Source organism: Montipora foliosa, chromosome 12, assembly GCF_036669935.1.
Source record: "Montipora foliosa isolate CH-2021 chromosome 12, ASM3666993v2, whole genome shotgun sequence".
Taxonomy (NCBI): domain Eukaryota; kingdom Metazoa; phylum Cnidaria; class Anthozoa; order Scleractinia; family Acroporidae; genus Montipora; species Montipora foliosa.
In genome coordinates, this window is record NC_090880.1 from 18,362,316 (window position 1) to 18,379,815 (window position 17,500).

A 17,500-nucleotide genomic window follows, 5' to 3' on the forward strand; every position below is an offset into this window, starting at 1 on the left:
GAGGCAATGCAGCCATTTGTATATCATCAACATGATGGCGTAGTGAAATTAAAATATAGAGAGGAATTGAGATCTCGTTATGCTAAATTTGTTTATTGGAATCATAACCGTGTTGTACGTGAATGCCATGTGTCGAGATGTCGTGATCGCGAACCAAGTAGGATTCCTGTGAAGAAGCTGAAACGTGTGTCGCAGAAAAGCAGAAAACGGAGGGTATTTGTGTGGAAAAAGATTCTTAAGATCACTCCTTTGCCGTCAAAACTTCATGGTTACATCAGTTGCAGGCTGAGTAGTCAAATGAAAAGAAGGCGAATAATTGCCAGTCTCCGTTCGTTTGAAAAAGTGAGGAAAAAGCCAGCTTCCATTCGACGAAATTTTCGTCAAACAGTATGTTTACTTGCTTTGGAAAATACACTGGAACACGAAAACTCGTAAATCTGAAGAAATATCAAGTGTTGTACACATGCTGTGGACCAATGAGTTTGTACAAGAATGCATGGTGATCATAGACGATGCTGTGCTGAAATAAATCTATGTAATGACATAGAAACAAATCCTGAGCCTCCGATGAATAATATTGATTGCTCTGTCTGAGAACAATTACCGGCTTAATTATAGTGAAAGCGACAAAGGTAATCTATATAACAGTGATTCAATAATTGAGGGATATCAGTACAGTATACCTATAGACAGTGCATTTGAATCGCTCTTGTCACAAAATTATTCTTCATTTATTCTGACAATAGGATGTATTGGTGTTAGTATCTATCATACTGATAATGGGGGTTATAAGATTTTTGATTCTCATGCAAGAGATGAATATGGTAGAAGCCATCCCCAAGTGTAACAACCGCGAGTCTTCTCTGTTTAAATGCCGTTTAATAACATAAGCTATCACTTTGCCGACTACATCTCACAACGTGGCACTACAAAAGACGATACGTATGCACATGTGCAAAACTGAACTATACTGGAATTGTCGGAATGCTGGACTGGATATTACATTTCTCCCTTTTTCCAGAGACGGTCTTTTCCTTAAATAAAACGCAACTAGAAAACAATGTCCCAAAATGTCCAATGTTCTACGCTTAAACAGAAAATGTTCAGGGCATATAAATGTCTATGTCCAGTGAGCATAAGCTTAGTACAGTCTAGGTAACATAGTCTTTCAGATAGTCTGGTCGCCTCCGATCACACCTTGGTCTGGCTACAGCTGCTGAGGACTCAGTTGGTTTGTTCTGTTCCGTTTTGTCACTGCTGTTGGTTTCGATCATTTCCTCTGTGCTGGAGATAATCTCCTCTTGGACTGACTGAGGATTGGCATTCAGCAGGATTTTCTCTCTCCAATCCTCTGTGGTCGGTTCTCCTTCCCGCTCGTCCCACTCTTCACTGGCATTGTCTTGGACCAAAGCGTTGACAATCTTGAACTGGTTTGCGTCCCGATACACTTCCCGTCCATCTGTGATTCGACGTGCGGCAATGCTTGATCCGTCGGTTCGGATTACGGTGTAGAAAGCTGGTTCATATGCTGTGGACCATTTGTTCCTCTTCTTTTGCTTCAACAATACATGATCTCCTACAATGAAGTTGTGTGCCTTAGTGTTCCTGTTCTCAGCATTCTGTTTGAGCTTCTCTTTGTATCTCTCATCCCTCTCATTGATGGCTGTGTCACGAGCATTCTCGCTGCTCTCCCTCGTTTGATGGTCTAATTTGGTTCTCACTTGTGTGTTCATGAGGGCTTCATAGGGTGCTATTCCGGTGGCAGGGTGTGGTGTTGAGCGGTAGCCTGTCAGCATTTCTTGAATAGCTATGCTGCTATTCCCGCCTTTAAGGTGGGTGATCTGCTCTGTCTTATTAAGCAGTTTCATGAAGCTTTCCGCTTCGCCATTAGCACGTGCATGTTCTGGGGTGACTCGATGATGGTGGAATCCCTCTGTTTTAGCGAACTCCGCAAACTCTCTGGAATTAAACGGTGGTCCGTTGTCACTTTCCAGCTGTCTTGGGGTGCCATGAGTGGCAAACATTGTTTTGAGCTTTTCCTTGGTTGGTTGAAAAGCTGTTGAGTGGGTCTTCGCGACTTCAGGATATCTTGTTCTCTTGTCTATGGCTACTAGATTATAATGGCCATCAGGGTATGGTCCACTGAAGTCTACAGCTATGACGTCCCACGGTTTCTTGGGTATGTCTGTGACTTTGATGGGTTCCTGCCTGTGCTGCTTTGTGGTAACCTGGCATTCGTAACACTGTCCAATGATCTGTTCGATCATGGTGTTCATGGTTGGAAACCAATACTTTGCTCTTATCATTTGCTTTGTTTTGGTCGTTCCCAGATGTCCGAGGTGGTGTGCAGCCTTAATGACTTGTCTCTGCAGGCTTCTGGGGATGATGATCTGATTCATACGAAAAAGTAGGCCATCCACTGTATACAATTCATTCTGCACACTATAGAATGGTGCAATGTCTGGGTCCTTTTTGTAACGTTCCCAGTCCCCGGTTAGTATCCTGGCGGACAGTTTTTGAAGTTGGGTATCTTTGCAAGTTTCTTCCTTGATCTGATCTACAACGACAGCATGCTCAGCTTTCAAGACATATTTGATTACTCTCTCTACAGCATCCTCTCCTTTCTCTGGCAATGGGTGTCTTGACAGGAAGTCAAGGGGGTCTGCGTCATCTTTTCCAGGCTCATAGATTAGCTCGAAGTCGACATCTTGCATTCCCATCACCCATTTTTCAATTCTCGGTGGGAGTCGCATGGCTGCCTTGTTAAACAGTGGGAGCAGTGGCTTGTGGGCAGTGATGATCTTGAATTTTGGTGCTCCAAGGAGGTAAATGCTGAACCTGTTCTTCGCCCAATGAACTGACAGGGCGTCTTTTTCTGTCTGGCTGTACCGTTTCTCCGTGTCGGTCATGGTACGACTAATGAAGTGAACTGGCTGGAGACCACAACCTGTCTCTTGGAATAATCCGGCTGAGAGCCCTTCATGGAAACTGGCTTCAACTCTCACAACGATTGGTCTAGCTGGGTTGAAGTATGCCATTGTGCTTTCACTAGTTATGCTTGCTTTCAGGTTCTCAAATGCTTCATTCTCTTCTGCTCCCCATTTGAACTTTGTATCTTTGTGGGTTAGCTTTCGCAATGGTGCAGTTAGTGATGCGTATCTTGGGATGAACTTTGAAAGGTATCCCGTCATGCCAAGGAAACTTCGCACCGCTTCTTTTGATTTTGGTGGACTGCTTTCTTTGACAGCTCTGATTTTGTCTGAGTTTGGCTTTAATCCGTCTTTCGTGAATTTGTGTCCGTAGAACTCTATCTCCTCGACTCCAAACTGGCACTTGTCAGGATTGAATGTGATTCCAAAATCCATTGCTCTCTGCAGGACTGCTTCCAATGTCTTGTTGTGCTCCTCCATGTTTCTTCCTCCTAGCAGGATATCATCCCGTTGGTTGAGGCATCTTGGTATGTCTCCATATATTCGGTAGATAGCTTCGTCAAAGAGATCTTGCGAGGCTTTTGCTCCAAAGATTAGACGTTTTGGTCGCATGTTCCCCCACGGGGTGCTAAAAGTGGCAATTTTTCTGGACTCTGGATCGAGTAGGAGTTGGTGGTACCCCTGCCGCATGTCAAGTTTGGAGAACACAGTGCAATCATGAAATTTGTACATGAAGTCTTCAACAATAGGTCCCTGGGTGATCCTATTTCTTTCCATGAATTGGTTTGGTACCCTGAGTCCACACTGGCCCTGATCATGTGCGGTTCAAGTTTCTCCTTGTCTACAGTGTTGAACTTCGGCTTTGGTTGAACAACCAGCGGTGAGCACCATGTGACTGCCTCGCCTTCAGGAACTTCTTCGAATATCTCCTCTTCTACACATTGGCCCAGCCATTGCTTTAATGGCTCTTGCAGGTAGTAAGCCACTGGTCTCGGTCTTTGAGCTACGGCCACTGCTTCTGGTCTCATGCTAAACTTTGCATAGAACTCTTTTCCATTCTTAATGTCTCTAATCTTCCCGATACCCTTAAATACGTCACTGTATTGATCAGTCATTTCTTTGATTCCAGGTTTGAGATCTTTATCTCGCTTGACACTTTTGACGTCTGGTGGTTCTTCCTGGATTCTCAAGTCATTGGTCTCGGCGAAAAAACCATCTGCTCTGATCTGTAACATACCCGGCTCTTGAAGGGTACTTTTGCTGATCAGGGGTGGGGAGTTGATTCTTCCTCTGGTCACAACAAATCTTACGACTGCTCCACAGGTCTGGTTCCTTATTGTGGCTGTAAACTCTCCTTTCACGGGTAGCTCACTCTGCAAGGTGCTTAACTTTACTCTGCTCGGTTGTAGTGTAAGTTTCACACTGGACCGGTTTGTCAATGCTTTAAATTGGTGTTCATCCATGACATTTACTTCTGCTCCGCTGTCAGGCTCAGCTCTTACATCAACATCTTCTATCTTCACTGATACGGTTCTGTCTTCACCATCGGTTTTGATTTTCTTCACTTGCTTCAGGTGTCTTACGGCTTGGCAGAAGAACTCGTCATCGGAACTTGTTGAGTTGTCTGCATCTTCTCCTTCAGTGGTTCTCTTTACACGGCGTTTGTGCCTTGGATTCTCTGGTGGCTTGTGATCGCGTTTTTGGTCGTTGCCTTTCTTACTGTTGTGCGGGCCTTTGGACTTACACACTGAACTGAAGTGGTTGGACTTTTGACATTTCATACATTTTTTTCCATACGCTGGACAGTTCTTGCCTTCCTCGTGTGTGCCTGTTTGTCCGCAGTATCCACAGGGTTGCTTTCCTTTACCGCTTTGTTTGTCCTTGGGTGAATGCCACTTCTCGAAGCGTCGCCCAAGTTTCTTCACGTCTTGATGAATTTTCATGTCGCTTATTTGAAGTGATGTGTCTTCAATTTGAGCAGTTTCGGTTAAAAACCGTGTCAAATCCCATTTCTTGTTAATGGCTTTTTGTATAAGCGATCGATTCTGTGTTGTTTGGATGAGGTGTTCCAAGATTCGTTCATCGCAATTGGCTTCGAATTCGCAGTCATTGGCTTTCTCCCTCAAACGTGCAGCGTGCGCGTTCGTTGTTTCGTCATGTGTCGGTCTCATTTTGAGGAATACGTATCTCGCGTGGTGTTTATTTTTCTTCGGTTTGAAGTAGTCATTTAGCTTCTTTCTCAACTTGTCGTACTCGTTAGCGCCATCTGTCGGGGTTGGTAAACTTTTCTCCAGGCGAGAAATAAATGATGAGTGCATCTTTCTTGTCGAGCGGTTCCGTAATCTTGAAGTATCTGAATTCCCGTTCGATTTCTTCAAGCCAGTCGTCCCACGCTTTCCCTTTTACTATCGGGTCATCTCCTGGGATAAATGGTTGAGATTTTAGATTTCTCGTTGCCGTGATAACTTGAACTGGAGCTGCTGCGCCGGCATCTGCTTGTTCCGTGTGAGACATGTTTTGTCGATCGATCGATTCACGCGTTGAAGTATTTTGCCTGCTTGCCTTTCTCGCTGGGCTTCAGACTTCGCTTGCTAGATTTCTCTTGTAATTCAACGTGTTTATCCTCGTCGCCAGTGTAACAACCGCGAGTCTTCTCTGTTTAAATGCCGTTTAATAACATAAGCTATCACTTTGCCGACTACATCTCACAACGTGGCACTACAAAAGACGATACGTATGCACATGTGCAAAACTGAACTATACTGGAATTGTCGGAATGCTGGACTGGATATTACACCAAGGTACATGTGTACTATTAGAAGTACCGTCCATTCAGGACTTAGTACAGTATTTCCAGGTTATACACTCACTTGGTGACAATTATGAACTCAGGAGTTATATAACTCTGAACTCAGAGGGCTGCATATTAGTACATATTAAAGAACTGCAGTGAACAGTGTTAGAGAACAATGCAACTGTACTTGTAAACAATGCTGTGCTGTAGGGCTTTATGCAATGTGTTACGCAACAGCAAAGTCTTGTAGTTATTGGAAATCCCGAACGTTATGTTGCATTGCTGACCAAGGAAACAAATTCTATCGTCACCTGAGCTCACAAGTGCAGATTTACCCAAGAGTCTTGATATTGGTGAAGTTGATGGTAGTAATGGTAATGAATTTATATAGCGCATTTTCTATTGGCATATTCAAATGCGCTTTACAAGCAAGTGATCTATGGGTGAGATCGGAATCAAGTCAGCAATGTTTTCATGACGAAATGCATGTTGTTTTTGCCAGTGTGATTACAAATTTCGTGATCTTTCTTTGAGACATGCACATCTTTCCATGTATTACACATCTTTTTTTAGAACTACTACTCAACGCTCATGATCCCTAGCAGCACACGTGTGGCCACAGCCCGACTTACGATCCTAGATCGTCTTGTTTACTCTAAATGTGACAAGACGAAGACGCGAGCAAAGGTCGTATGTTGACATTCTTGAAGTTTGTCGCAATACGATTGCTTGACAGTTGCGTACTGGTACTGGCAGATCTTGGTAAGCTCGTGTTATGATTGTCGTCAGTATTAGATAATACTGAAAGTTCTAAGTACTAGATTTTCGCCTTGCTATCAAAGCCTTTATGGCATCTTGTGGTTATTCTTGCTTCGTTGGTGGTTGCTGTGGTCCACGTTCCTTCAATCCGGCCCAATGTGCAATGTGTGTCAATCGGCGATTGCAAGAAAGATGTCCGCTCCCACATAGTCTACTGCAAAATAAGCGACGATTCTGGCGTTCACAGTGAAACAAAGCTATTGCCAGCACGCGCAGGTAGGTTTTTAGCCATTGCAAATCCATCATGCCGTTTTAACATTTTTTTTTTCATATATAACTACCTTCGTTGACTGAAATTTCAATCGGTAATTCTCAGGCATTTTTGAAATAGAACAATCTCATTTGAAAATGACTGTCTGCCCTCGCCATCGCGATTCAGATGGCGGTGTAATAGGCCTCGTTGTACCATTCCTGCTGAAATGGCTGCCCACAAAGGCAAATCCTCAGCTCCAAAAGCTCAGTGTGGATTAAAGAAGGCGCATTCCCCACACGTTTTGCAGACCACGAAAATGCTTGTACCAGTAGGCTCGCGTACGTATTTCACATTGTTTTAACATTAATACATCATTCAATTGCTGGCCTGCGCGAGAGAAAGTGGAGATTTGCTGAGCACGTTGCGCCAGCGAAAAGCGCCCTCGCACGGGCCTCGCGTTCCACGCGTGTCAACCCCTTGATCTCTCCCTCGGCCCTCCCCCTGCAGGCTACGTCAAAGTTGTAGGTTATTGAAATTTTTTTTTAGATTACGTTTCGTTCCCATGGATACCAGGTAGAGCAAATTACAGATTTTGTGTCCTGGTTAATGGTTTGCATATGATCTTTAACGAGCGCTAAGAAGAACTCTAGCACGGCGAGATTTTCAAGGGATTTATGAGGGAAAGGGGAAAGGGTTTAGAATCATAAAAAATCCTCGCCAAAACATTCGAAAACTGAAGCGTTTAACAGCGGCAGTAGGAGACATGGCTGTAGCTGTAACAGTAGCAGTAGCAGTAGCAGCAGCAGTAGTGGTAGTGGGGGTGGTGGTGGGAGTGGGAGTGGTGGTGGGAGCTGCAGTAGCAGCAGCAGCCGTAGAAGTAGAAGTAGAAGTAGTAGTAGTAGTAGTAGTAGTAGTAGTAGTAGTAGTAGTAGTAGTAGTAGTAGTAGTAGTAGTAGTAGTAGTAGTCGTAGTAGTAGTAGCAGCAGCAGCAGCAGCAGGATCAGCAACAACAACATAACTGAAACAGCAGCAGACATATTTATATTGGTAGTGTAAGAATAACATGATGTCTCTTTTGCCTAATCAGGTGCACATAGACAGCGAGGCTAGAGTGGCTGACCACTGCAGCGTATACGCACTGAGCGACCCATCTGTGTCTGCGTTCAAACAGAGGTGTGACCACAAGCATAACTAGCTATGTGATCAGTGCCAAGCCCTCAATGGTCCCCTGCAAGAGGTCGGCGAAGCTGCGCAAGATGCTGAATTTCTCAACGAGGATGAAAAAGATGAAATTCTCTTTCTGTAGGAGTCAGCAAAGCGATCTATTCAGGCATGGAAAGCTCATCAGTTACGGTCAGTACAGCAGGATAAATCGAGGATGGATGTTCTTCAACTGCTGGACGACAACACCGTGCTGATTGTCAACGACTGGGCCATGACGTTCCTCACCCAGCTGTACAGGGAATCCCAGCAAGATTGGTTCGGGAAGAGGGGAATTTCCTGGCACATCTCTGTTGTGTTTCGGAGGAAAAGTGGGGAACTCCAGTCCCAGGCGTTCATCCACATTGTTCAGTCTTGCAGCCAGGACAGCACTGCCGTGATCCTGATGATGCAGCACATGTTAAAAACTCTGAAAACGGAAAATCCAGAGATTATTTGGGCCTACCTTCGTCAGGACAATGCCGGATGCTACCATTGCGCCAATACTGTCCTTGCGTGCCAAACAATGGGGCAGTCAGCCGGGATCAAAGTAGCGCGACTAGATTTCAGTGACCCCCAAGGTGGCAAGGGAGCGGCCGATAGGCTGGCAGCTACGTGTAAGTGCCACATCCGCATTTACCTCAACGAAGGCCACGATGTTACGACATCAGAGGAGATGAGGGAAGCCCTGCTTTCCCATGGGGAAGTGGAAGGTGTCAGGGTAGCTCTCGTGCTGTCAATAAACCAAAGAGTGGAGCTCCAGAAAATTCCTGGCATAAACAAGCTGAATAACTTTCAGTTCACTGACGGATCCCTCCAGGCTTGGCGCGCGTATGATATCGGTCCAGAAAAGAGCATTACGAAGGAGAAAGTTTCAGGTCAGTGAAATCTTATTACCAATGTGTCTTTTTAGTCATTTTTAAAGACACTGGTATTTTAAACGTATCAAGGGGATGCGTGGCTTGGCCTATAGACAGCCACTTGCAAACTGTTGCTAAGTGTTCAACTGACAGGTTTAAGTAGCTTTTATTGATGAAATAAATTGAGTATGACAAACAAACACGTTCTTAATATTTTGCTCCAAGAACAAATTACACTTTCTTCAGTAGAAAGAAACTCCCCACACTCGTAGCGAGTCCCCATGGTCTTTGATAGTTAACTTGAATTTTAACTTACATCATCAAGATGGTAACCAGCTACTAGAGTACTGAGGCGCCTGACGTGCTTCCTCAGCATGATGATGATGATGATGAAGGGGAGGAGGAGGAGGACGACGATAATAAGGATGCCGATGGTGATGAAGAAGAAAAGTAAACTGAAGATGCGTACAATATAACTGATTTATTGCTGTCTAAATTCTATTATCATAAAAGTACGCGTAACGTAGGCCTCTTAATTCATTCTGATGTGATGTTTATGCTAATTCTGCCTAGTTTTATTACAGATGTCAACTACAGCTGGCTTTCTGTTTTGTTTTCTCCTGGTGAATTCAAAGCAGTTTCTGCAAAGGAACCAAAGACAGCCCGGGTTCAAGTAACCACGGCCGATGATCAGCATTAATGTGCCGGTGCGGAAAGTTCACAATCTAATGTCTTTTCATGGCCAAAGGAAGGTTGCGTTAAAGTATTTCAACGGTCATCTGCCCTGGAACGTCACCTGTCGTTAGAATCCTGTTCCATGTCACCGGAGAGACACACTCTAATGGACCTGGCCAAGCAACAGTACGCCACCCGTCTCCAGGAAGGCGTAGGCCTACTTCCTTCTCTGCAAGTGTCCAGCTCTGTTGACAGCTCGAACCAAAGTGAAACTTTCAAGGAGGGCTGGGCACTGAAGGAAATGAAGAAGGCCTACCGATTCAACGAAAAACAGAAGACCTATCTGGAAGCGAAATTTAATATCGGCCAGTCCACAGGTAGGAAGTTGGAGCCGGATGTCGTTGCAAAAGAAATGCGCCGTGCCCGGGGCACAGACGGGGAAAGGTTGTTTTGTGGTTCAGAGTTCCTCACTTCCCAGCAAGTGTCGTCTTACTTCTCGCGCCTTGCAGCGTAGCTGCGTCAGCAAAAAGTTGAGGTGACACCACAAGATGTCTTAGCGGCAGAGGAGCAAAGCGATTTCTCTCTGGCAAGAGCAGATGTGATTTCCACCCTGCATATCCGTCACCCAATAGTCGCTGATCAGTACGAGATGTGCTCATTGGTTAACAACAAAGCCGAGTTTCGGAAAACAAAGTTGGGGATGCTACAGCATCTCTGCCAAAGTTTGAAACTGGATGTACCAGTACCGGCGGTGAGGAGGAAAGCTCCATATATGCCACTCCTGGAAGAACATGTAGATAGCTGCCCCTGTAGAGCTACAAAATGAAGCAGAAAAAAACAATACAAGGCCTTTTGCTATCAGCCTTTAAAAATTTGCTTTTCCTTATCAAGAAAAAGCCGTACGTGATTAGCCTTGCAATGTTTAATTATGCCACATGAACACTAGCTTGTTGAACATTACTTAGCTAGTTCAAAGCTCTCAGTAGGTGGATACGTCCAAATTTGAAGGAAAAACCCGAGAAAACAAAATGAATGGAACTGTGCAGAGAAAGGATAATTTTAAATTTGGGTTCATGGTTTCAAGATTTCGTGGTTCTCACTATTCTGGAGCTTGGAACAGGCCTGACTGCAAAGCAGTCTTTTTGCGTGCTGGTCGGTCGTAGGATCACGTGCGGTCGTTTCTTGTAGGACTGAGAGAAGTCGAATGACATACCGAGGCTTTCTGTGCTTCTGGAGTATCGTATCTGCACTTGAAAAACAACAATTTGACTGTTTTGCAGCCAAGGTACATGCTAAATGTAGACCTAAAATGCAGGTGTGGCCCCAAACAGCTTGCAATGTCTATAGATGCAACCTCCAACCATTAATGTTAGCCTTTTGCTGTAGTTAGGAAACATTTCGTTTCTTCTCAACTCATGCCAAATTTTCAATCAGCCAATCACTCATTAATTCAATCCAACTTCCACATAACACTTTTTTTTTCGCAAACGTTTGTATTTGGAGCGGGAAGGAAGAATAAACATTCGATTGTTTATATGAGCTCGGTGTATGAAAGTTCCCAAATATAATTTGTCTTGATCGATCTAAAAGGACCACAGTCTATACTTTTCGCCACTGCAACCTTTATTAACTTTGCTGTTTGAAAATAAAGGATACGATAATATGGGCATTGTTCAAAAAATGATTTTTTTTTTCGTCATAAGCTAATTGCAATTCTTTTTCTTACAGCTTGTACTGATTCTGTAACTGCTTCAGTAACCAAAGATGCATCTCTACTTTTTGAATCATTTCATAACTACGTATTGACACCTTTATGAATTATTAACTGAAGGTATTGCCTCGTGACCACTCAAATCATAAACGGTTGTCCGTTCTATACTTGGCTTAGGCGCTGTTTATAGGGTCTTGGGTGCCCCAGACAACCCTCCCCCCGGGTTATCCTGGGCGAGATATGTTTTTCCACTCATTTGTTTTTATGAATTATTAACTGAAGGTATTGCCTCCTGACCACTCCAATCATAAACGGTTGTCCCTTCTATACTTGACTTAGGCCCTGTTTATATGGTCTTGGGTGCCCGAGACAACCCTCCCCCCGGGTTATCCTAGGCGAGATATTTTTTCCACTCATTTGCTTTAAAAATTCTATCAACCGTTTACATGAGGAGGGCGAGACAGCTCGGGTGGGCGAGACAACTCGGGGAGGCGAGTTGTCTCGCCTCGGCAGATAGGGTAACCCTGGCAGGCGAGACACCTTTTTCGCATGTAAAAAGTTTGCTTCCACAACCCGAGACGAGACAGCAAAATCTTAAATGCGCACGCATGAAATAAAAATCAAAGAAGCAACAGTTTGGGGGCTTATACATGTTTTTAGCGTTTGCTTTCGAAAGAAAAGGTTTTTCTCGCCAAAATTCTCACCGCAGTCAACGGAAACTCTCGATTCCAAAACAGCCTCTTATTTAAACTACGTATTACAATTCCGTTAGGACTGTCAGTCCATTTTCTGAATGTGAAAACGCAACTACACTAATAAAGACGAACTAGAAAGAAAGAAGGGCAAATGATGATACCTATTTTTTGAAGCTGCGTCTTAAAATATATGCATACTTAAGTAGGGTTAACTTTGTCTTGATTACTCAATTCTCATATAGAAGCTCGGTAAAGTTGTCTCGGGAAGGAGGGCTGTCTCGGTTAACCGAGACCATAGAAACAGGCCCTTAGATTACTGCTCAACTTCGACTGTTGGATGTATTTTGCGAGAGAAAATTATCTTTTTATATTCTTCTCGAAAGTTCTTATTTAATAAACCGTAGACAACAGGGTTAATTACGGCTGAAAGATTTCCAAGAATGAGGTACAAAAAGTAGACCTGTCTAGGGAACGATAATTCCCCTCGAAAGGTGTCCACCAAGTCTATAATGGAAATTGGAATCCAACAAGCGAAAAATCCAAGAACGGTTTTGAAGAGAATAGTCGTGATGTTTATATCCCTGGTAGTTATGCTGTTATCTGTGTTTGAAGATTGCAAATGGCTTTGTACGTGTTGTTTGTGACTTCTAATTTTCTTAAAAACAAGAAAATAACAGACAACCATGAGTAAGGTAGGAGCCGCAAGGAAACCATAAACCAGAAAATTCGGTATGGATATCTCTGCCGTTTGAAAACAAAACATCTTTCCAGGATGGAAAACGTAGCGTCTTCCCGAAAGAAAATAAGGTAAGGGTGCAACTGAAGCAAGGAAAACGCACAGTCCTATCATGATCATGCTGTTTCGCTTGGTGAAAATTATCTTGTAGTTCTTCGTTCGCACAATCCGATAAAATCGATTTATGGCGGTCAGTGTTAAGATTTGCAACGATGCACAGGCGAGAACCATCACAAAATATCCTTGGACTTGACAAACTTCATCGTTGAATGGCCAGCGACCGATGATGGCAACAGTGATCGATTGCGGTGCACAAAGCAATGGAAGAAAAATGTCCGACAGAGCCAGAGACGCAATAAAAAAGTTTGGAATTGTTCTCAGTTGAGAATTTCTATAAAGTGCCAGAAGAACGAACGAGTTTCCAGTTATCGCCACTGAAACAATCAACAGATAAACTGCTGTTTCGCAGATAACCCACGACAGCTCTCGGCTGTTCAGTTCCATGCTGAGGTCTTGGAAATTCATCGCAGCCATTGTTTATGACATGTGAACTAGCTCGTATTCTGGTATTAAATGAATTCCTCTTGCTATATTGGGTTAGGTCCTAGGGTTTCAAATATTATGCAAACATATGTTTACTCCAAAGCAAACCTGAAGCAAAGATCATAAATGCCATATTAATTGCTATCACATTTACACTGGTGTGCAAATATGGTAGCAAATGTGCCAATACCTTTTCGGTTAATATTTCATAAGGTGTCAATACGTAGTTCTGAAATGATTAAAAAAACAGAGGTGCAAATTTGATCTAAATCCATTTGTACTCGCTTGCTTAAGAAAATAACCCATGAGAAATAGGAAAAACCAACTTAGATACACGAGGGTTGTCCAATACACACGAACTGAGTAAGGTCGACTTTTAGGTGAAGACGACCCGTCAAGCGGAAGTCGGGTCGTGGTGTTTTCGGAGGTAAAGTAACAGGAAGTTGCTATTTTAAAGAAGGTTCGAGGAACTTTTTGAAAATGGTGACGGGCCGTAAGGACCCGTCTAGTTCGTGACGAGCCGTCATTTGAAAAAGTCGACCCGACTTTTGGAAGGTGGTGAGGGACTTAGAAAAAAAATCGTGTATTTGTGAAGATATTGGAGGCGGTGAGGCCGGCTGAAAATGTTGATGGGTCGTAACGACCCGTTTAGTTCGTGACGAGCCGTCATTTGAAAAGTCGACCCGACTATTGGAAATGTCAGGTGGTGAGGTACTTAGAAAAAAATCGTGTATTTGTGAAAATAGTGGAGGCGGTGAGGCCGGCTGAAAATGTTGACCGGTCGTAACTACCCGTCTAGTTTGTGACGAGCCGTCATTTGAAAAGTCGACCCGACTATTGGAAATGTCAGGTGGTGAGGGACTTAGAAAAAATCGTGTATTTGTGAAGATAGTCGAGGCGGTGAAGCCTCGTGAGGGGTCGTGACTAGCCATTTCTTGAAAGGTCGAACTGATTGTTGGAAATGTCAGGTGGTGAGAGACTTAAAAAAAATCGTGTATGTGAAGATACTGGAGGCAAAGTTAGAAAGGAAAACGACTCTACGAATAAATTATCTCAAATTAGAAGCTGTCCACAAATGGCTTTATGTCTCAAAACTCAAATGCAAATTTCATCGAATGAGGCGCACGGTTTCAGTTCGTTTACAGCGAGTTTTGATCCTTTTTCGCTGAAATTTGGCAAGAATGTTGCCCGATAATGTGTCAAAAAACCCGTGTCGGGGAGTATTTATTTGTTTCCTCCTTCGAAAGTAATGAGTATTTAAGAAAACGTACTGCGCGTTCTAAAAAAAGTTTAAATTTAACAGTGAATAAAAACAAACCAGACATGTAATCAAAATGCCTCGACATGGTTTTTAGATCAAGATGTGAAGAAAACGTAGTTTCTGGTTAAATTCTGAACGGAAACGAACTCAATTTGTGAAACTACATACTTTTGGAAAATTATTGCTATTTTAGGAAAGGTATTTTATTTGCCTTAAGTCAACTAATAATCGGGATCTACAATTCCTAGGCTTCCAGAAAATATATACTTCATTGGGGTTTTCATGAAACGTGGGACCGTGAAGCAGCGACAACACGAGGTTGTCATTTGGGATGTACTGATATTTAAATGACGCAAAACTCATGAAAATGACTTGTTATGCTGCGTTCTTCCAACAGATTATCATTCCGTTTATCATGAAGAATTTAAATCTGTTAACGACTTCAACGCGCGTTTAGGTGATTAATATTGGGCAATAGTTTTGAAGTTCTTTATTTGCTTCGTTAGCAATCGTGCTGGTTTACCATTTATTTGTGGATGTTCTGCAACTTGAATGCATAATTTCTTGAGGCCGGACATGGGGTGGAAAATGCGGGCCGTTGTTTGTACATATTTTGGGCGTACGTGTTTTAATGAGTGCTGGTGTGGAAGGGGTTTTTTCAACGTAACTCTTAGAATTCGTATATGGTAGAGTAAGGTAGTAGAATTTGAAGTCTGACTTTCCAAATTAAAGATAAAACAAGTCATTAGGATACGGTGTTGGTGCTCGCGATGACTTTGTTAAGCTGAAAGCAACTAAAAGTGCTGCTATAATCGTCACTTTGTTCTTAGATAGGAAGTAATGATTTTGCAAATATCGTTGCTTCTATGTGAAGGATGGAGCAGTTGGGAAAGAATTTGCACAGCACTTTCGTTTCAGCGTTAGCAGCCACTTTCTCGTTGCAATATCAAAGGAGTTGTCACTAGTTCTTTAATAAACAGTAAGTGTTTTGATGGTATCACTTTGCGTTGGGAATTGAAGAATTTCAGTCATGCGTGTAATATCTTTATTTTAAAGTTATTATCAACTGAAACGAGTAAGTACAAAGTAGTATACGGGAGACCTATATATTATAATTTTTTATAAATTGGCTTGCAAGTTAATGGCGGTTGTTGGAATTTTAAAGATGTAGGTATCGCTGACGAAACAGTGAAATATTTTATAATAATGATATCGAAATGGTGATTTGTGATTAACGACAATGTGAGGTAGTATGAAATATTTGCAGTAGCTATGCTATAAACCAGCAATAACCTAATTTAGACATATCACAATTAATTTTGACAACTGGCATTATTTCGAGGCTGGGGGTGAGGGTGGTATATTCGACACCGACTTCCTCTAATCGATTGAAGTGTTGGGTTCATTGTCAGTAGGGGAACGCTTTCTTTTCTTTGTTGGTGTAGAGGATTCAGTTTTCTGCTGGTATAATCCTCCAGGTGTCTTGCGATGAATGTGTGTAAGGAGCAGAAAGCAAAATCTATAAGTTATTGACGGGTATATAAAAGATGCGAACTTCTTGAAAGGGTTATAAATGAGTGACAAACAGTTGGCGGAGAAACGGGCAAGACAACTAGATTTTATCTGTAATAACGCAGGTAGAAAGAGACACGTCTGGTTCTACTACGACGTCGATTACCTGAAGTATCTGTACCTGGATGGTCTTCCACGTGACCCGCCAGGACAGGCAAGACACTGATCGCCGAATCCCCCCCCCCCCCCCCCACCCTCCAAAAAACAAAACAGCTCTACACGTTCTAAAGTCGTGATCAAGTAGTTATCCCCCCTCACGTTATAGGTATGCTCTCCTTTTGTACAAGGTCTTTTCGTGTATCGTTGTGACACTTAGAAAAAAAGGAAACCACTTTTTGAACGATTTTGGAACGTCAAAACAACGCTTTCAACAACAGTGAGTTCTATTCTAACCGGTCTTTCAATTGTTTCCACACAACTTTTTAGCGGACGGCATACAATTGTAGCAAGGGTATTATTTCTTCTAAGAACAAACGAAAAATTCTACGCAACTGCCATGCTCTCCTTTCTTTTCTTTTCTTTTCTTTTATTTATTGTGACATTTATTATTGTCCATGCACGTATCAGTATTAAGTCGCTACTCTTTGGGAACGGCAAATAAAAAGTTTAATACTGAGCAGCATGTTGTCAGAATATATTTCACTACGAACACGAACGAACAAATTATTCACCCATTTGTAAGTGCTAGGAAGTTTATGGTTGTTCATTCACACACATATCGGTATTTAAGCCGCCACTCTTTGAGAACGAGGCATATAACATTCCTGAGCAGCAGGCTGTGAGGGTATTAATTTCGCTATCTACGAATGAAACAGTCACAACAATTGTTGTGAGTGCTATTATTGACGACTATTATAGTTGTTCATGCATGCATCGGTATTTTAGCCGCCACTCTTGGAGAATGAAGCATACAACAATTCTAAGCAGCGTATTGTCAGGGTATTATATTCGCTATGAACGAACCATTGACCATTTTTGGATGCTTTTAGGAAGCTTGCGGCGATTTTCGGTGCGCTTGAATGTTTTGAGGAAGCGTACGGCGATTTCGCTACGCTTTAAGAACGAAGCATTCAACATTTCGGAACGCTATTACAGTCAATCATTATTTCTGTTTCTGAACAGCATGTTTTCTGGATGTTAATTTCGCTACGCCGTGAACGAACGAACCATTCACCATTTTTGGTTGCTTGCGGCGATTTTTCCTACGCTTGGATGTTTTGAGGAAGTGTACGGCGATTTCGCTACGCTTTAAGAACGAAGCATGAATGCTGTTCTGGTCGATGTTTATAATTTTCTATGTGTATATCGATATTTTAGTCGCTACTCTTTGAGAACGAAGCATATAACATTGAGCAGCACAGCCTCCTTTGTTCATCGAAGTTTTTCTTTTTCTCATCATTTGACACTTCCATCGCTACGCTTTAAGAACGAGGCATTCAAAATTTCGGAGAGCTATTACAGTCAGTCATTTTTTCTGTTTCTGAACAGCATGTTGTCAGGGTATTAAGGAC

General features: G+C 42.7%; 1 protein-coding gene across 1 annotated transcript; it reads right to left on the bottom strand.

Moving 5' to 3' along the window:
• Nucleotides 1-11,209: 11,209 nt before the first annotated feature.
• LOC137979828 (melatonin receptor type 1B-B-like) lies at nt 11,210-13,251 on the bottom strand. Its single transcript, XM_068827164.1, has one exon. The coding sequence runs from the start codon at nt 13,145-13,147 to the stop codon at nt 12,191-12,193; it is 957 nt and encodes a 318-aa protein (XP_068683265.1). The 5' UTR covers nt 13,148-13,251; the 3' UTR covers nt 11,210-12,190.
• Between the last annotated feature and the right edge of the window lie 4,249 nt (nt 13,252-17,500).